Source organism: Pelmatolapia mariae, linkage group LG13, assembly GCF_036321145.2.
Source record: "Pelmatolapia mariae isolate MD_Pm_ZW linkage group LG13, Pm_UMD_F_2, whole genome shotgun sequence".
In the NCBI taxonomy this organism is placed as follows: domain Eukaryota; kingdom Metazoa; phylum Chordata; class Actinopteri; order Cichliformes; family Cichlidae; genus Pelmatolapia; species Pelmatolapia mariae.
The window spans coordinates 8,182,066-8,202,192 of record NC_086238.1 but is presented as its reverse complement, the minus strand read 5'-3'; the positions used below and the strand labels follow the sequence as shown (position 1 = coordinate 8,202,192).

The 20,127-nt window shown below is 39.6% G+C and overlaps 2 protein-coding genes across 2 annotated transcripts; one reads left to right on the top strand and one right to left on the bottom strand.

Moving 5' to 3' along the window:
* Positions 1-92: 92 nt before the first annotated feature.
* Positions 93-16,682, top strand: cfap43 (cilia and flagella associated protein 43). Its single transcript, XM_063492199.1, has 38 exons — positions 93-121; positions 189-442; positions 537-633; positions 737-904; positions 1,043-1,121; positions 1,225-1,375; positions 1,477-1,559; positions 1,643-1,771; positions 1,883-1,999; positions 2,095-2,172; positions 2,273-2,421; positions 2,582-2,685; positions 2,846-2,995; positions 5,453-5,613; positions 5,774-5,938; positions 6,029-6,159; positions 7,619-7,775; positions 8,545-8,652; positions 9,701-9,778; positions 10,090-10,194; positions 10,387-10,491; positions 10,586-10,702; positions 11,197-11,382; positions 11,569-11,775; positions 11,946-12,032; positions 12,179-12,259; positions 13,085-13,213; positions 13,305-13,424; positions 13,505-13,612; positions 13,849-13,935; positions 14,025-14,113; positions 14,210-14,426; positions 14,597-14,709; positions 14,848-15,013; positions 15,128-15,298; positions 16,065-16,145; positions 16,262-16,415; positions 16,506-16,682. The coding sequence occupies exons 1-38, from the start codon at positions 93-95 to the stop codon at positions 16,676-16,678; spliced, it is 4,884 nt and encodes a 1,627-aa protein (XP_063348269.1). The 3' UTR covers positions 16,679-16,682.
* Positions 16,683-16,729: 47 nt separating this feature from the next.
* On the bottom strand, positions 16,730-17,981 carry sfr1 (SWI5-dependent homologous recombination repair protein 1). Its single transcript, XM_063491593.1, has 3 exons — positions 17,621-17,981; positions 17,127-17,471; positions 16,730-17,024 (listed from the first exon to the last, which is right to left on the bottom strand). The coding sequence occupies exons 1-3, from the start codon at positions 17,711-17,713 to the stop codon at positions 16,836-16,838; spliced, it is 627 nt and encodes a 208-aa protein (XP_063347663.1). The 5' UTR covers positions 17,714-17,981; the 3' UTR covers positions 16,730-16,835.
* Positions 17,982-20,127: the final 2,146 nt, after the last annotated feature.

Here is a 20,127-nt window from a genome sequence, read left to right as displayed (position 1 = left end):
TCAGCCAATAGTGTGAAAGGCGGGTTACTATGGTTACGCAACGCTCTCCCGGTTGAAAGTAATTTGGCTTTTTTTTTCTTTTTAATCTTAAAATGAACGAGTTTGGAAGTTTAGAGCTCAGGTATGTTGTCGCTGCAATTACGACACTGGTTATTTGTTAACAATTAACTAATATTGGATTGTTACAGGTGGATACAAGGTTTCGCAAACAAAAATACCGAGTTTGTTGAAAATGAAACAGTATGCTACACATGTGGGAATCATATATGTTTCCTGAACTTGGAGACAAGGACGCAAAACGCGTTTCCGAGTCCTGGCAGAGGCATTGGTGCATTGACAGCCAACGGAAACAGTGGGATTTTTGCTTTTTCCGAGGAAAAGCTATCCCCGTCGATATATGTGTACAGTTTCCCTGAGCTTCAGTTGAAGAATGAACTTAAGGGTAAAACAGACGTACTTTAATCTGTTAAACTGCCACATTTTTACTGTAATCCTGCCAAAGATGTGGACTTTTGCTCGTTCATCTCTTTCTTTAGGAGGAGCACAACTGGACTACACATCTCTGGCATTAAGCCACGGTGGTCCATATTTGGGCTCCTGCTCCTCTCTTCCTGACCACATCATTACTGTGTGGTAAGCCACTCAAAGCAGAACACTGCCTTATACTGTGTACCATGTGTTTTCAGTTACTCGGGCTGAGCGGCAGTGTAATAGTAATCATAACCTTCTGATGCAGGAACTGGGAAAATGCTGAGCCACTTTGTTCTCAACCACAAGCTGGACAGGATGTCGTTTCCTTAGCATTCAACCCCATGAATTGGCTTCAGCTTTGTTCCTTGGGCACTGCTTCACTCACTGTCTGGAATATTGCAAAGAGTGACAGCCTTCATGTCCTGCAACCGAGGTAAACACAATACAGCAAATGCATGTGTTTAAGTTTCTTTCAGCCTTGCTGCAAATGCATGGAAGGTTGAAAGAAAGTGGGGAAACTAAAGAGTCAAATAAGAACATATATGTGCATATCATATTTGTCATATTGCAGTACAATTAAGCTTCCAGCACCTGGTGGGACCTTTAGTGAGAGCCAGGCACCATCCTCTCAAAATGTCAGCAACATTATGGTAACTTTCTAGTTTGTGTGATGTAACTGCAGTTTTTAGATCTTTAATTTATCCATAAAACAATTATGTTTTCCATGACCCAGCTCTACATGTGTTTGCACAGGCCAAACTCCACCAGAGCACCAGAGCCAGGCTGACTCCTTCTGCCATCTGCTGGACAGCCACTTCAAAGCTCTATGTGGGCTGTGCTGAAGGATTCCTGCTTCTTGTTGACCCAGAGAGCCACTCTGTCTCTGTCCTTTTCAATCCTACAAGTAAACAAACCCACACTTGGATGTGGAATATATTTTTTTTTACCAAATTCAGAGACTAGAAAACACATTGGACATATTATTTGTTTTTCATTTTTGTTCAGGTGCTGAATCTATCCCTGAACTCGGAAGAAACAGCTTTCAGCGTTTAACTCCTAATAACAATGGTTTGATTGCTGTAGGAAAGGTACGAGCCCACTCAGTGGTTACTGTATTAATGTATACAAGCACGTCAAACATCGGGCAATTTAATATGGTTCTGTGTTGCAGGATAGCGTGGTACATTTGCAAATCAAAGGGACTCAGATAAACATTGCACAAACGTGGCAGTTAGAAAGACCTGTCACAACTGTGATGTACTCTCCTGACTATAAAACATTACTTTTTTCCTCTAATACAGTAAGTACTTAAGCGCGCAGGAGCATAAAAACATGATATAGCCTAAAATATCCAAATAATAATATGTTACATGACAGAAAAGAACAAACTCTGACACTTGCTGCTTTTCAGGGGCAGATATATGTGTTGAACCCAGCCCAGTCAGACAGGATTGTGAAGATCTTCGATGTTCTCAGCGGCAACTTTGTGACAGCAACTCTCTTGCACAATGACAAGGACATTTGTGTGGTAAAGCATCTGTGTTGCTCAAAAACTGCGGCGTCTTGTAATTTGGGTCTGTGTCTCTTAATGAGCAGTGATGTTTGTGTTTACATTGGTTGCAGTCCTTGAAGGAGTCTGGAGAATTGCAGCTGTGGTCCTCAGATGGCATCTGCATCAGTTCTCTCTCACTCCAAGTGGAGGTCAGATTGCCACCATGAGAACTTACAGGACAGAGCACTTTAATATAAAATGTGTAAAATTGACATTTTTAAGAAAAAACACAAGTCTCTTTGTCTTTAGGTGACATGTCTGGCCTGCTGTCCTGTTGCATACTATGCAGCTGTAGGAACAACTACAGGAAAAGTGTTCTTTATTGACCTAAACCAGGAGCAGAGGCCTCGCCTGGTGCACGAGGTTCTCCTTTACCACACTGCTGTTGATCATTTAGTGCAAGTATCTTCCATTTTTGTGATGCTTTCACGGGCATTTCAATTAAAAACAAACAAAATTATTCTGTCTTATATTTGTGACATGGAAGCATGAATTAGAGGGTGACTTTTTCTCCACTTCTGCTCAGAAAAGCAAATAAAAATATGTTTACTTTTACAGTTTTGATCATGACGGGCACTACCTTTTCACCGGTGGCTCAGATTCACATATCTATGTCTTAGAAGCTAGGCCATCCAAGATGTTTTCAGTCATAGGGTACACAGGTAAATGCTTTTACTCTTACTCCTTTCAAAATATTATAAATCAACATTAAATTACAGCACACATCAGTGTAAATGGATAAGAACTGTCACACACTGTAGCATTGCAGAAATGTGTGGTCCTACTACTGTAACCAATGCAATGTGTGGGTTTCTTTTCCAGTTCTTCCTGGATGCATTTTGTCTCTTTCCGCTCAGTGCAACAGGGACAACAACGAGGTGAATGTTCTTGCACTGTGTGCTGGTGAAGAGGACAGAAAAAAGGACGGTAGCCTGCTTACATTGCTCTCTCTGCCTACCCAGAACCTTGGAGGTACAAAACTAAACGGGTTGATGAATTCTCTACTTAGTCTCTAGATGTTTAAATCATTTTAAAACATTTTTATGATGGGACAGAAGTTATTTGAAAAAAAAAAAAAAAGAATCTGTAGAACGTAAATTACTGTGGTACATTTTTAAGAGCGTGAATCCCTCTTGAAAAATAGTAGGATTTTTTGGCAGTGTCTCATGGTAATGTGAAAATCTCAAGTCTAATAAATGAATCATTAAATCATGGGGTATTAAACTAAGGCAGTTCAAAAAATGTAAACATTTAGCCAAGGAGGGGCACTGCATACATGAGAGGAGTGAGGTTTGAGAATCTGCAAAAAGTAAAAATTCATTTTGAAACCAAAAGTTGAATCATCTCCTGTGGGCGAGGAGAGGTTTGCAAGGTGATTAATGGAAATAAAGTACAAGCGAAACTTAAGGATCATGTCCTGGTTACCGTGGTTTCCTTTATATTCCATTTACAGTACTGTGAAAAGTCTTGAGTCACCTATCCATTTATGATTTGTTTCCAGGGAGCAGGGCTTTCTTGTCTTTTCTTAAAGTGATCTTTAGCAGTAGTTCTCCTGGCTTTCTGAAGGTCTTTTGAGTATTGTGTTGACATATAACAAAAAACTTAACAACTTCTCACTCTTATTGCCTGTTTATGCCCTGCCCTTATCTTCAACGTCATGCTGCTCTGTTGTATCTTAAATGCCCCTTGGGGATAAATAAAGTCTTTCTGATTCTGAAAGAATCAGTTTTAAATTGTATCTTTAGGACTTTGTTATTAGCAGCTCGTTGCAAAGGCATGACTTTTGCTTCCATTTCTTTAGTCAGATTTTAAAAAGTCCCAAAAAATGCATTTTGAAAGGCATACAATTTTATTTTTTCTTGAACAAGATGATTCCCAAAGGTGATTCCTTTTAGCTAAAAACTTTGGATATCTTGGCGTGGTGTACAGTGTGTCCTTAAAAAAAATTGAGGAAACTTGAAAAATGAAGACAAAAGAAGTGGGAGGACTAAAAAAATATCTACACCTGATGAAGGTATCTGAAAGTCATGTTTTTAAGAAATAGAAAAAAATCCAGCAAAGACCTGACACAGGACCTGAAAGATCCATCTGACCCTTCAGTTCATCCATCTACTTTTCACTAAAGCTCCGTCAGATGGTCTCAGTAGACCATCTGACAAGGGTGACTGTCAAGAAGCCATTTATCAAGAAGGGGAACAAGCAGAAAAGGCTGAGGTATGCCAAATTACTCAAGGACTTGACTGAAAATCAGTGGAAACAGTATTATAGAGTGATGAATCTAAAATGTAATCAGGATGATCAGGGGAGGTTAGGATAGAGGTACAACAGTTAGTATCTCCAACCATCTATAAAACATGGTCCATCATGATTTGGGGCAGGATTTCAGCCAGTGGTGTTGGAGATCTTGTCAAAATTGATGGAACTGCAATGCAGTACCATCTGGAAAGTATCTGATTGGCAGCAGTTTAATTTTTCAGCATGATAATGATCTGAAACAAACTGCCAATGCAGTAAACACATACCTGGATAGAAAAACTCACATTGGGACACTATGAGCCATAGATCATCCTCCCCAGAACCCAAACCTAAACATTATGGAAACCACGTGGAATCTTCTTGACAAAAACAAAAAAAAGCAGCCAACATCCAGAGAAGAGCTTTAAATTTCCTTCAAAAAGCCTGGAAAATGACTCCTGAAGATTACTTATTGAAATGACAAGAAGGCTGCCTAAAAGAGTTCATGCTATATTGAAGAATGAAGGTGGGCATACCAAATATTGACTTTAAAAATTTGATAGAACTGTGGAAACTGTTTTTGCCTTATTTACTATATTTCCATTTATGTTTGCACATGTTTCACTGCACCTATCTCCCATTGTAGGAGCAAAATATAAAGAACTGGGAGACAGCCTGAGATTTTAAACAGTACTGTACACAGGTTAAATAAACGATGAATGATAGGCTTCTACTTGTCTTCTGTTCTTATTGTTTTAAGCCTGCAAAAATCCATTATTTATCCATTATGTTTTATTTATCCAAGGAAATATCTTGGCAGTGTTCAAAACAAGGAACCGACACTAGACCACATTCCCATAATGGATTAATAGTACTTAACGTGATGTATCACACAGAAATGTTTAGACATGTTGTTACTAACACAGTTAAAATGAAGACAGCGAATGAACAGTTTACAAAATCACACCCTTTATTTATACAGCAGACTGGAAAACTATGTTGGACAACACACACAAAGACACAAAGAAGAAGCAAACACCAAATTGAGAGTTATAATACTAACACTGAGATGCTAGGGTGCTTTAAGGGGCCATCTTTGAGATTAACGCGCCAGAAAAAAACATGCTTGGCAGTTTGTAATTATCAATTTATCTGTTCTTCGTTGCATATTACAACGTGTCTGCTGTCCTGCAGGTCCAGATAGTATAGACCGACATGGTTGCCTGTCTTCTCACGTCCTCAAAGTGTTCACATTCACGGTGCCTCGTCCACTTAAAAGCTGTGTTCTGGGATTAAGTGAGATCTTTGCTTACTGCCACAGGAGTAAAACACTTCAGCGATTTGTACTTCCTGAGGTTTGCTGCTGGCTTTTTTGGCTTTTTTCTTCTCAAATCATCTGTATAACTAAGTCACAGCATAGCATCACTCTGATTTGTTTTTGTAGTTTTACATACATAATGGTCTCAGGTGTGCATTTTGAATCTTATTATTCTACTCTCTGATCTGTGCTCTTAGGACAAAGGGGATCTCTACGATCAACAGGGAGTCGAGCTGAAACCAGTGCAGGAAGTAAGGGGTCATCCACTGGGCCCTGCCTCTCTTGCTCTCTCCCCTCACCGCTTATGGTTGGCTTCTGTGGGCCGAGATGGCTTACTACGGATTAGAGAAACTGCGTCCATGGTTAGATCTCATTTAATTTCCTGTTTTTCATTTTTGTGAATGTTTTTGAATCCTGTTTTTTCATTCCCTGTGGCGCTGCCGCACCTCTAGGGGCGGTACATTGAACTGCAGTGTCACTCGTGCCGTCTTGGTGGAGTCCGGAACGTGTCCTTTTCCACAGATGGTTGCACACTCCTCACTGTAGGCCTCAAAGATGGCTCTCTTGTATGCACTAATATCAGGTAAAACGAGTTGCACGTCACGCTTACATAATGCACAGATGTGAACAGCAGAGGGAACCGTTGCTCACAGTCACCAATAGGCTGATGAGGGTTATGTAAGGCAGGGCTTTTTCTATATTATAACTGGCAATGAAGGACAAAAGTAAGTAAATATAACTTAGTGTCCAGGGGAATATCAGCAGGAAAACAAAGATCTAATAAAATTCACAGCACAATCTTTCCTCAGAATAACATCCCACTCACATTCCACATCTGACTACAGCGACTGTTCCTGCATGCTTCTGTTTTCAAGTCGTTTTTATCTTAAAGGTTTTAGTACTTCAGAAATATTTTGTTTTGCATGCACCATTTGCGAGATCGTGGTGTGTATAACCCACTGCCTATATTATTTATATAATAATAATATTGTGAATAATCTGTAAATTTAACCCCAAGTGACCAAACTATATATATAATGTTTAATTTATCTGTGACAGATACTCTAAAATGTTCCTATGTTATTAATTATAGTTTCACTCGTTTTTTGTCAAAAACACAAAATGTACAAACAAAATTACATATATTAGGCAATCCTTGTGTGACTTTTTTCTTTGTTTCAGTACTGCTAAAAAATAGTATTTTAAAACTTAAGACTGACTGAATTAAGGATTGACTTTATTAAAACATGGCAGTATCATTTTATTGGCGAACATAGATGAATGCTTTTGTTTAAAGGAAAAACTAAGAAAACCTTTTTCTTGTCGATTCCGTTGTGTTTTAAATGTTTTCTGATGTCGAGCTGTTTTCATTGTCACTTTGGAATCTGCCTCAGGGTGTTGTAGCGGAAAAATGTCACTACTGTAAGTCTGTTAGCCGTGGTTCGCTGCAAGCAGACCTAGATCCACACTAGAAAACCTTTTCATTATGATCCTTATAAATATGCAGCCTGGGCCATAAACAGACCTCTGAGGTGATAACCCTATTCTAACCCTGTATTTTAGAGAAGGAAAAGAACAGATTTTTTTTTAAAATACTTTTTTCTTTTGTGCTTCAAGTAAAATTATTATTATTTTTGTTCCCTGATTGACAAAACTTTATAGAACAGTTTAATTGCACAGTCCAATCGCCTAGAGTTAAATGTTGGCAGTGGCGTCAGCCACTGGCATAAGTTACATGCTTAGGCTCTACAAAGATTCATTGCACCGTTAAACCTGAGGGGGTTAAAGGACATGCTTGATGATAACATATATTTTTATTATTAGCAAGAAATTCCATGAAAAGATCAAATATTATCAGTGCAACCAATCTGTGCAGTCTGTTCTCAGAGATTCTTTTGTCTAGAAACTCTTAAATGGATTGTGTGTGCTATTACTTGTGCCTTCATTATGATCAATTCACCGTTGACTGCGGTCTTCTCTTAAAATGACAGCTGATGAATACCTTTGCATATTTTTGTGTATTTTTGCTTGGGTTCACACAGAGTTAAAGGTGAGGATGTCAGTAAGATGAATGAAGCTACTCAGTACAGCAAGTCTACGGCTTGTTTCTTGAAGAATATCTTTGATACTGAAAATCCCATCCTGATTAACTTTCCTGTGTGGGGTCAAGTGTCTCCGGTTGGCACAGAAACTCCAGAGGTAAGTAAGGTTAAATTGATCCATTGCGTTCTGTTTTACTGTAAAAACATGCTCTATTTGCTCAGGACAATGGGCTAAAACTATTAACTAACTGCAGTCCAGTGCTGTAAAATGTTCCTTTGTGAAGACTGCCCTGCTTCCATGGCCTCCAGTAGCTCAGTGCTGTTTCTTAACTTCAGCTGTTAATGATTTTAATGTGGTAGGAAAAAGTAAACGTTTTTCAATGCCTCACAACTCAGTTCCCAAACTACAGCCTCCAAATCTGAAGGAACGCCTCTCCGACAGAGCTTTAACATAAACAGATTTAAATTATAATGTTTTGTTATGCACGTGACAAACTTATTTTAAGCATAATGATAATAAATTAAACCTAACTTTTTCTTCTTAAGAAAGGGCCTGATGTTACTCCATTTAATACACTATTTTAATTTTCTTATATTTTGTTTTTAAAATATGTTTGTTACTGGATTTTTCAAGTAGGGTTTTCGTTTTTAGCTCATTTATTTTGTTAATTGTCATATATGTCTTTAATTTTTTAAAATCTTTTTTTGGCCTTATTGTACTTTATTACTAAACTATTCAGCTTTTTAACCCGGTTTGTTAGAGGCTGTAGTTAATGTTTTGGCTGTTGTAACATAGGAATTTCCCAGCTCTTATGATAAATAAAGTATATCTTATCAGTTGTAATAGATATAAACTGCTATTTATTGCTTGTGTGCCATTTACTGTTTACTTATCTAAATCTTTGAGTTATTTTTATGTGTCATAGGTCAGTGGTGGACCATCTGTCGATGTGACAGAGCGAGATGGGGACGATAACAACCTCCTACGTGCTCCACCTTCACAGCCCACCTGGCTGGAAAGCAGGCGAGAGGGGGTCAGTGACTAATATGCTGCGATATTTGTGGTGGTGGAATGACATCTGGATGTTGTCTACTATTTTTAGATACTTATTCTGCCTGGTTTTTTTCTACACGCTTGCAGATTGGAAGGTTACAAAAGTCCCCTTTGCACCAGCGTGTGGTATCTAGCTGGAAAAACAGCTGTGTGGTTTTTGGCATGCAGTCACTCTGTGCAACAGCTTGATTTATCATTCTTATGGAGTGAGAAAACCAATTAGCTAGAGGTATAGCGCAGTAAAGAACATAAACATGTGTAAGAGCATGTTAGGTACTTTGTCACCTGACAAAGAGTTTTGATAACAATAAATTGATGTTGAAGGTGTGGCAGGTTTTTAAATTTTAGGTTTCGCAAACCTCACTGATTATCACACATCGGAAAGAGGCACTTTCTAGTCTGATTTATGCTACATCTACCACGGCATTGTGGGTGGGCCTAAGGGGCCTGAACCCACCCACTCCACTAACGGGCCCACCGTGATAAGTGGAGTAAGTGTCTTAGTATTTATTTTCAGTTAATACAAAGTAAATATTTAAATAAATAAAAACTAAATGTGTTTTCCTTTATATATAAGGCAGTTTCTATTGGGTTGATGAATATACAGGGCAGTGCTGTTTTGTCACTATTGTTATAAGTCAGTGTAGCTCACCCTCTCATCCATAAGAGAATTTATTTGTTTGTTTGATTACACTTTGGATCTCTGTGTTTAAGGGGATGAACATATTGGTCTTCACAATCCACAGCAAGAATAGTAATGATAGATCGAGTATTGTTTTCTTCATTTACACATGCTTGTGGGTATGCGCATGCACCCACTTGTAATAAATATAAGCGTCAGGATTAAAATCAACTTCTATAATTACTTCGTCCACACTCGGGATCCTGGCACTGCCTCTGTGCTACAGGCTGAAGTGTTGGCTAACATTTTCTTTTCTTGTCAGTAATTACTATTTCTAATTTGAATTTTTACATCTTTGAGAGATTCTCGATTCTTGTGAATCTGACAGTCTACATGTTGTCAACAGCTTCTAAATGAAGATAGAGAGCAATACTCTGAGATGAAGAAGAACTTGATGGAAACCATCAAAGAGTTACGCGACAGTGTAAGTGAAGTTTATTACAAATGCTGGTAATAAAAAGATTAGGAGAAAATTATAATGCCCATGCATAAAACCTGAAAGAATTTAACACAATTACTGTGTCAATAAACGTTTTTCAATCCACTGAGAATTCTCCGTACTTACAACTATACTTAATACCTGCACAAAACCTACATACACGTGATTAGTAATCTAAAAGCTAAAAACATTATGGTAAATACTATACAGCAGATAAAGCATAACATGATATTTGAAAAAATGATAACAGCTCCAGAAAGAGTGTGATCCCTGCACCGTATTTCCTGTGATGTTAGATCCAGGAGATGATACGTGACAGTGAGAACCAGCCTGAACACTTTAACCTGGATGTTGAGGAGGAGAGGAGACTCGAGGCCATGGTGGAGCAGGAGGTCACAAGGGTACTGCTGCACACGCACACACACACACACACACACACACACACACACACACACACACACACACACACACACACACACACACACATACACACACACACACACACACACACACACACACACACATACACACATAAATGGGATGACACTTTAATTCTGAATTCGAGTGATTGTGAATTTGTTTCCCCGTTGTAGGTGAGGACGGAAATTGAATGGGACATTTTAGAAAAATGTTACCTCCGTGATGTCCTAAAGAGAGAATGCTGGGATACCATGAAGGTCATCAGCAGGACCATAAAGGTGAGAAGGGTCAGAAAAAAACAGCGAAACATTACACTGATGACTTTTAACATTTTTTAATCATCACAGTTTCTTTTTCTCTTGTCTGCCGCAGGCCTTTCACTCTGACCTTGAAGTGCTGAACTACCCTCTGAAAGAGCAAACAGAGAAAGAACTTGAGGACCTTTGCAGGGTTCAAAATATGAGGAAGTTAGAAAAAGCTGCCTGCAGCGTAAGAAAAATAGATCCAGAAGCTCAAAGAGTTTAGATTCTGAGTAGCACTGCAAAGAAAGGCACATGTGATGAATTTGAACCAGTTAAATCGTGTTGCTGTTTTGAAATGTGACACAGAAATGCAGTAATGCAGCGCTAAGTGAAAGCTGTGACAACGCAGCCTCCTCGGTGTTTTGGGTTTTCCTCTCTGGAAATACATTTTATGGTTGAAGCGTTCAAGTCAAAACAAGTTTACAGCTACAAAATGATTGGATGCCATGAATCTCAGTCCTTCATCTGACCTTTCACTGCAGTAACATTTTGAAATTCTTGAACACATGCCAGTCCACCAGTGTTGAAACTTTTTTAGATTTATAGCTGTGTGGCTAAAAGTGAGTTGTTTCGATAGTTTTATCTTAGTGCAATGTCCTGTGGATGAAGTTTATAATCACATGGCCGCAGATTCAGTCCTCACTGTTTATCTCAGCCCTTGTGTCCACCTTTAACCCTCAGCTGGGCAACCTAAAGAAAGATCTCAGTGCACAAGAAGAAGAGGAGGAGAAGAAAGTCCAGGACGCAGAGACTGCCACTTTGACGGGGAGTATCTCGGCTCAGTTAGGATATTCAAATCCTTATGTCTACGATCAGTTCAGCCTGAAAACCATAGAGCAGAGGATCAACCAGATTGTTTTGTTACAGGTGGGAACCTGTTTCAAAAAGGTGCAATAATTATGTCTTTATATTCAGGGAATATCCAGAACTGTAATCAAAACACTTTCTTAAAAATAATAATTATGGAAATAAAGAGGCAACTTCATCATATTGTCATGCTGATCATTAATAGCAGGTTTTCTTTGCCCAATTTCACTAATCTGCACATTGCAGGATGTGATTTATCGCATCAAGACGGCTTTCAACGCTGACTTTGAGGCATTACACAAGCAGAAGATGAAGGAGCTCAAACGTGTGAGAGATAGGAACAAGCACATCAGAGAAATCATGCTGCAGCTGGACATGCACGAGGAGCTGTGGGAGCCCAGCCTGACCAACAGCGAGTGGCCAGAGAGGCTGCTCACAGTGGAAGTCTCTGAGGTTACTGTCCTCTTGAAACATCTAATCAGTTCACAGAGGGTTCAGAGAAAGTTCAGCGGACAAAGCATCTGTACATGTTGAACTGCTCGTTTGTTTGTTTGTTCTTTTACCGAAGTGTCAAATGGTGTGTGGTTTTTGTCTTATGAGATGTCAACTTTGTCCAACTCCAGATAAGAGCTGAACGGTACCTCACAGCAGAGCAGAAAGAGGAGGAGGAGAGGAGAAAGCTGGAGGAGGAACGTTGTTTGGCTGCCCAAGTATGCTGCCACAAAACAAAAAAATATGTTTTTGTTTTTCTGTTTTTACGTGTTAAAATACTTCCATAAAGGATCATTGCTTCGATGGTGAGGATAGCTCAGTTCTGCCATGTTAATGGGTTTGTTGTTCTATTGTTCAATTGCAGGCTGATGATTCTAGAGAAAGGGCTCTTGATGACATGATGGATGGAGTACTTGAAGTGAAAAAAGAGGACATCTTGAAAATGGTGACCATTAAACATTTTTTTTAAAGACATTAATGCTGAAGTAGACCGGTAGGCAGCAGAACACAGTATGAAATATTATCTACTCACTTCTTTGATCAATCTGTTAATTTTGAGTTTGTCTCCAAATGCAGAATACAATTAAATATAAAGTAGAGTTTTATGGTAAATGAACTGGTACTTATGAAGTGCCCTTCTCCTCTTAAGCCCGATTCAACCGTTCACACACACACACACACACATTCATATAGCACTTTATTCTGTGCCTTCGAAAATCATGCTTCAACACCTTGACCATTGCCACTTTGACATGCAGACTAGAGGAGCCAGGAATTGAAACACTGACTTTTTAATTATTATATGATCTGCTCTCAAGTGGGAAGATCTGATGATTTTATAAGACTGGTGTTGGTACAGGGTATATGGTTGAATAAGACATTTGAATGCTGTTGTAGAATGTAATTCAATTTAAAAAACAAAAAAAACAAAACAAAACAGTCTTTTAAGTGAGAAGATAATATAAACAAATACAGTATGATGTACTTAGGTATTTATAACTATACTGTTTTTTAATTACCGGTAGTTATAGATAATAATGTATTCCGTAATTAGATAATATAACCTATTAGAAAGCTGTTCCATATCTCATGTCTTTGTTTCATATTACATACACTCTAGCCAGAGTGAACCACGTGTGTGTGTGTTAATGATGTCGCAGGATTTCTTTCTTCTTTTTTTTTTTTACTTGAATTCTTTTCTAAGCAGCGTCAGTTAAATTAGACAACTCAGCAAGAAGGGCACATAGTTTCTATTGAATTTACTCCACAGGAAATCCCTCTGCCTGAGTTTGTTTTGACCAAACCTGACATTCAGTGGAGTGAGGAGGAGAAAAAAGCTTTCAAAGAGTATGAAAAGAAAGCCAAGGAGCTCAGCGAGGAGAAGGAGAAGTACAAAAAGGTATTACATAAGATGCTCTGTTTTGCACTGATCTGAAATATTATTCACTCCTGATGTGAATGGTAACCGTCTGTGGCCTGTGTTGTTGCAGCTACTGGAAATTGAAATAAAAAAGCTTCATCAGTCCACCAAGGAAGCGACCGAAAGGTTTGATGAAAATCTGGCAAAGCTGTTAGAGAAGAAAGTGAACTGCACAGTAGCTATATACCAGGTAAACCCTCTCTTCTCATTTGCCCCTTGCGATGTCTTTTATAGCATCCTGTTTAAAATTGGTTTCGGTGTATCTTACAGGAAGAGCTCAAGATCACATATCTCGTTGAGTCAGTCCTCAGAGAAGAAGAGATGAGAAGCCAGGAGCAGGAGCTCAAGCTCAAACTTGAAAAAATGTTGGCATACAAGGTCAGAAAACTGGTGCACAGTAATGCTGTAGGAATTTATGAGTGCCAGCTTCACACTCTGTTCTTTGTGAGAAATGGCAGCAACATCATCCAAAACTGTAGAACAAAACCTTCCCTTCGTTCAGGCATGTTTTTTAAGAGCTAACCTGTGTGGCACACTCATTTTGTAGGCTTCAAGACTGCTTATCGCTAATTTCCATACATGCTCGTCTCCTCTAAAATTGGTTCCTCTGACAGGATGAAACTGGGGAGAGGTTGAAGAAGCTGGAAGACGAAGTAGAGTTGTTACAGGAGACGTATGACAATGTTGTTCTTGAAGATAAAGTAAGCCAGCTGATTAAATACTAAAATCATGGCTGAGAGAGATGGCGAACATAACACAATATAGTAACCTAACGTCTGTGTCTCTGAAGTCGCTGGATAAAGACTTCAGGAGGGGATTTTCAGACCTCCCGAGCCATATGGTCGATTGCCTCTATAAGATGTTCAAACGCAGACCCAGGTTTGTTTCCTGATTGATGGCTACGCATGAAGAAAATTACATAATTTGAGTTGTAAACTGTTTATCGGTTTTTGTGGGCAAATTTTCACCCCACAGGGCTCAGAAGATGAGGGCCCAGATGGACAACAGCAACAATTCTGACCCGTTTAAAGAGCATCGTCTGTGTGGTTCTCAGGCACCTGATGCATTCAGCCAAATGCTCAGAGCCATGGACGAGCTGGACGCTCCAGCGAACATGCCAGAGGGCTTGAGCACAGTAGCCTGGGAGAAATTCTGTCACGTTCGCAGAGCTAAAGTAGAGAGCGAGCAGAAGGTATGACGACGAGGAGAGGTTAAATATGGAGGAGAGTTGCTGTTCCATTAAAATATGCATAAATGTGCACAATATCTTACTCTGGCTCAGCTTATGAATAGATGTAAAAAACAACTATTTCCATTCTGTGCTTGCAGTTATGCACTCACTGCTGGACACGTCTTTTTCAGGTAAAAACAAAAGCTTTGACTCTCGCTGAGATGCAGGCGTTCCTGCAGAAGAAGAGAAATGAGGATAAAGCTGCTCAAGAGGAAATTAAAAATCTTTCTGAAGTGCTTGAAAGGTATAAATCAGATTTTTCACTCTGATTTCAAGCAGTTGTAAAACAAGCCTTAAACTTAATGACTAGTGTAAGTGCATTAAATCTATTTTTTAATGGAAGAATGACCCGTGAGTGCTCCCCCCCCCCCTTCTGCTGTAGTCTGCACCGGAAGAGGGCTGATCTCCTGATGGACACCATGGTCCAGATCATACTTAAACAGGGACAGGTGGAGGTGACTACCACAGACCCAACTGCTGACAACGCAGATACCGACTTCATTCTTTACCACAGGAGCGTTGTGGACAACCTGAGAAGTGTCATCAGGGTCAGCCTTTTCCCACTCTCATCACAAAGAATTTGATTTGATTCAAACCAAATTGGTCAAATTAAGGTGGTTATGGTGTCGTTGCCTGCTACTGATTATTATCGCTATGCTCAGACACTTGCAGAGCAGAAAATAGCATCCATGGTGGCGTGCAAAGACGTGCGTAAGGGCATGATCCAGCTGGAATGGGAGAACAAGGTGATGAGGAAGCAAATAGAAGACCTCTACGACAAGGAGAAGAATATTAAGATGCTACGACTCTCAGAGGAGCAGCAGAAAATGACAGTAATATATATTCTAAAATATGCTAACACTGCCTCTTTTTAAATGTTTTATTCTAAACTAAACTAAGACAGTGAATAGACATTACCCTGTATAATTCCAACTTGTGAAAACGTTCAACATCTGCTTAAAATAATAACAAAATGTCTGCGTTTAGGGTTAAACATTAATCCCATTTGCATTTCTGGCCAAACCTCAGGCGGTGATATGAAGGCAGGTATTTGGCAGCATCACATGTTTTGCGGGCAGCAAATTGTTACCATCCTCCAGCACAGATGGATGATCTTTTATTGAAGACACACACCCTATTCACGCCAGCTCCCCACCCTGTTTTTTTCCCTTTTTCAGCTGTTAAAACTCTTACTCAATAGGTGGAGACTGGTTGGAAGATTATCCTGTCCTTCCGTTCTTTTCTTTTTTTTTTTTTTTAAATACGTTTTACTTTGTTTACAACCTAATTCGCATAGAACACGAGTAATATCACAAGTTAGAGCGCTGCAGTTGAGAAATAAAAAATACAGATCAAATGAGTCATCCGTCATCTTATTTTTAACAAGTCAATGAGCATCGCATGTGTTTCCAGGCCTCAATGCCAGCTTCCGTTGGAAAAAAAAAGCTTCAGGTAGATCTTTGGTGGCCATTTCCTGCCATTGTTCAAGCCCATGAAACCAACCAGCTAAATCCAAAGTTTTATGATGAAGGCGTTTTACTTCAACTGTTGTTGGATGCTGATTTTCTGTTCTTTCACTGCACACTCTTTTCTTTTCAGCATCGCAGCAAGTCAGATCAAGAAAGTCACACATCCAAGCAGATTTCCAGTTTGGAGAAAAGTATTGCGTTGATGGAATCGGTAATAAAACAGTAGCTACATGTGTGTAATTTGTGCAGCTGACTGTTCAGATAAAATGTGCAATTTTTTTTTTCAATTTTATGCAATTATGCAAATGCAATTATTTTTAATTTCAGACTCATAAGAAGAGTGTGCAGCAACGCTTAAGAAAGATTGAACAGTTAAATAAGTGGGCAGCAGCAAAAGCTAAAAAGAGCGCCGATTTAGAACAGCAGCTCCCTGAAATGCAGGTCACCGTGTCAGAGTTGAGACACATCTGCGAAGCAGCAGGTAACGAAAACAGCCATTTCAGCTCTAATTAAACACAATGCAAGTGGGAGTTTTCTTCATCTTCTAGCATGTGTCTTGTTCGGTGTTTAGCTATGGCAGAAAATGAGGCTGCTGCACAAGAAGACCGCTACCAGGAAATCGTTAAGAGGAGCAAGTTGAAGGAACTCGCCAGAGCTCAGGCAGAGAACCTGGCTTTCCTTGGGGCAGAAGTTGAGCGTCTCACCATGAAGAACTTTCCTTCGCTTGATCAACTGAAACACTAATGAGCAAAGCTTTCTTCTTCAACAGATTTTTACGGTTTTATTTAAGCTTCTCTCAGCAGATAAATTGAACATAAAGTGTACAACTTGAACTGTAGCAGCAACAAATTAAACAATAAACAGGACATCTGAAATGTGATTGTTCCCCTGTAACATTTTATTAGGTAGTGAAGTCCTCCTCTGTGCGGTCAAAGTGCAGAATGATGTCATCCAGATTGAACAGGTCAATCAGCTCGGACAGGCTGGCTTTTCGTCCATCAATAGGGACTTCTGATTGCAGTTCATACAGCGCAGCTTGAGCACAATGCCGCCACTTATCAATCAATGTTTGGAGATGAGTCAAATCATTCTGTGGGAGAAAGATGTGAGAACCTGTCGTGAGAAATTGCCAGCTTTGGTTTAAGTAACCAAAAACATATCCCATTATGTTCCATTTAAATGTCGCCAATACCTTGCTTCTGTACATTTTAACCATCTTGAGTCTACGTAGAGTCTCCGTTTTGTCTTTCACCTCCTTCCTGAGACGTTGTGCAAAGTCTCCTGAAGGATATTGTGTTGATTTGGGAGCAGGCCCAGACAACGTTTTACTCCCTGCTCTCTCCTCATTTCTGTTTACATCAACACTGCTTAAAACCACTGGAGGATTATTAACGGGCTGCTGGGAATCTGCTGAAACTTGTTGGCCATTCTCCTCCTCATCAACACAAAGGCGTTTGGCCACAGAGAGGGGAGAGATGAAGGAGCGCCTGGATCTCTTCAGCCTCTCCCTCAGTGAGGCACTCAGCTTCGGTTGATGCTGTGGGGGTGACAGAAAAGAAAATGACTCACAGGGAAAGTGCATGGGCAAGTTTTGATAGTTAATTACAAAAGTTCCTATAAAGTCAACCATCATGCCAGGTTATATTATGTAAGACAAATGGTGCTTAAGCCCTTCTAGCACCTTACCTTCTCTTTGTAGTCACAGGGGCTTGACTCTACTGAACTACATGGTGAACAATAGTCCCTCTGTAATTTAGCTGCTTTGGGTGTGATCTCCATCGGTGAAACTTGCTTTGAATCATGTAAACTTCATAGTTTTGAAGGGTAGTTTAAGTTAGCCAAGTGGATATCGTTAGCTAGGCACTTATTCATTTATCACATTTTAACAGACGCCGATGAATAAACAAAACTACTTTCAGCACTTACAGTAAATGAAGGGTTGTTAAATCCTGCTACAATAACCACTGAGCAGCCAACAACTTTCACTAAACGCAGACTGAATCAGAAAGCTAGGAGCGATGCGAGACTTTTTCCGTATTTTGCGGCTCGAAACCTTCGCAGTCTGTGATTGGATAGAACGTAATGACGTATTACAGAAACGCATCTTGGGAGCTGTAGTTGGTAGAACATGTAAGGTACAAAATGTTCTTTGTGCCTTAAATCCGGTATTTTCATGATATTTCTCAAACTTAAAATAAATCCGCATGATTATATTGACTCGCTCTTCTGCTCTGAGAAAATTATACATGCATGTGTTCCTAAAATATTTTTGAATTTGGAAATACCCGCTGGAAATACAGGTAAAACAGTAAAACTAAATAAAGTCAGGTAATAATAATAAGAAAATTAGAAGAAGAATATTAGAGTAAATTAGATTTCCAGTGAAATTAAACTCAACTATGCTGCTTTACAAAATAAAGTGCTAGAGGAAACACAAAGTAAAACTGATTTGTGTGGGCTGTTGACAGGTTTAGTGCTGCTTGTCACCCTTGTTGCTAGGGTCGAGTCACATTGTGATTCAGCTCTTCTCATCAGTTGATTCATCTCCTTTAATGGGCTTATTTTTAACTCCTCCAGACCAATCCATTCATGGTTTGTTTGGGATGGCGTTCAGATGTTTGCGATCACCTGCTTTTTTTTCTGCTGCCTTGAGGAGAAAAAGTGGGAATTAAAACGTGAGGCTGCCTGGACTTGAACTTCAGCACTTGGCAGTCTGATATTACACACCCTAGGGAACTGGGGATTTTTGTCATATTATATGGATGAATGTTGCAGGGCTGAAAGCTGCAGTTAATTACTATGTGTGAGTCAGGAGACAGTTTTCTGTGGGGGTTTTTTTTAACTTTTGAAAACTTGACAAAAACTCTGTGCTCAGTCCCCAGCAATATGGGTAGCAACAGAGCCAATGTGAGACAGCGAACGCAGGTGCCATGTCTTTCATCAAATACAGGTGTGCAGGCTGGGCACTCTTAAATATAGACTCTAGCCATGTTTTTGCATGCTATTAAGTCCTGTCCCCCTTACTTAAATTATAAGATATGGTCAGCCTTTTGCTTCCCTTTTTCCAGTGGATTAGACGCTACTGGGCTGTGCACAGACTGTCACTTGACTTTGGCTGAAAGGGTGTTTTGTATTTTGGGTTAGCGGGTTATTTTGATTTCACAATCCGCTGTGTGCTGGTTTCCCTTTAATGCGTTGCCAGTGAGCCTCATCTGTAAAACACTTCCTTATCGCCCCTCCAAGGTTTACATAAACAGCACATAAAGACCAGTAAACTACAGTCTGACACAGGGGCCACAATATGGGGACACACAGGTGATAAAAATCACCTGGCTAGCAGCGAACTTGAGGCCTCCTGACATTTGGTGTCACATTTTCCACTCACTTTCCATATTTATCCAAAGAAGGAAAAGGACAGGTGTTATTAATGGCAGCTCCTTTCTGTTTAAGTGTCCCAGTCAGAGTCACAGTGTCTGCAACACTCTCACTGTCACACTGAACGGTATCAGCGCCCTGAAACCTAAGACCTATCTGGACCACAGCCATCAGTAACTTTGATTTACACTTGTTCTTTTCTCCTGCGAGACGGTAAAGTGTCTGCTTGTGAAAAAGGATGCAAAAATAACGTGGTTTCAAAACGTCAATTTGACCTTTAACCTGCAGTAGCTCAGTGATGGCTGTACGAGTTGGATGACTGTGGTTGTTACGAATCCTTCCTGATTATCCCCCTTGAAATAGCGACGTGTCATCTTTCACTGTCAAAGACTGAAGCAATTATGTTGACCACATAGATCAAAACCCGCATTCCTTTTCAGAAATAATAGTCTTTTCATTTTGGAAAACAAAATAGTCCCAAGTGTGTCTCCCTGTGTTAAGGTTATGCTCTTTGTGTTGCTTCTTTTATACAATGAGTTTATTGTTCTGTTTTTCTAATGGTGTATATGATTATAGCCTTCATTTAATGTTCAAATATCCATCCATCCATTTTCTCAACCACTTATCCGGTTCAGGGGGACTGGATCCTGCGGTACTTTCAAGTCATCTATGGATTATATTCTCATTTAACTGCTAAATTATTAGGTCTTAGAAAAGAACTAATCAAAGTTTCCTACAAGCAAATGTCAAATCACTTATTTAGTTTAGCAAACTCTCCCAAAACCAAAGAACAGTGCAGGGTATAATCAGAGATGGCA

Coding starts and splice junctions, on each gene's coding strand:
- cfap43 (XM_063492199.1), top strand. CDS start 93: ATGAACGAGTTTGGAAGTTTAGAGCTCAG. Junction 10,492..10,585: donor TCATCAGCAGGACCATAAAG/GTGAGAAGGGTC, acceptor TGTCTGCCGCAG/GCCTTTCACTCTGACCTTGA. Junction 10,703..11,196: donor TAGAAAAAGCTGCCTGCAGC/GTAAGAAAAATA, acceptor TTTAACCCTCAG/CTGGGCAACCTAAAGAAAGA.
- sfr1 (XM_063491593.1), bottom strand. CDS start 17,713: ATGGAGATCACACCCAAAGCAGCTAAATTACAGAGGGACTATTGTTCA. Junction 17,472..17,620: donor CCTGTGACTACAAAGAGAAG/GTAAGGTGCTAG, acceptor TCACCCCCACAG/CATCAACCGAAGCTGAGTGC. Junction 17,025..17,126: donor TTAAAATGTACAGAAGCAAG/GTATTGGCGACA, acceptor TTTCTCCCACAG/AATGATTTGACTCATCTCCA.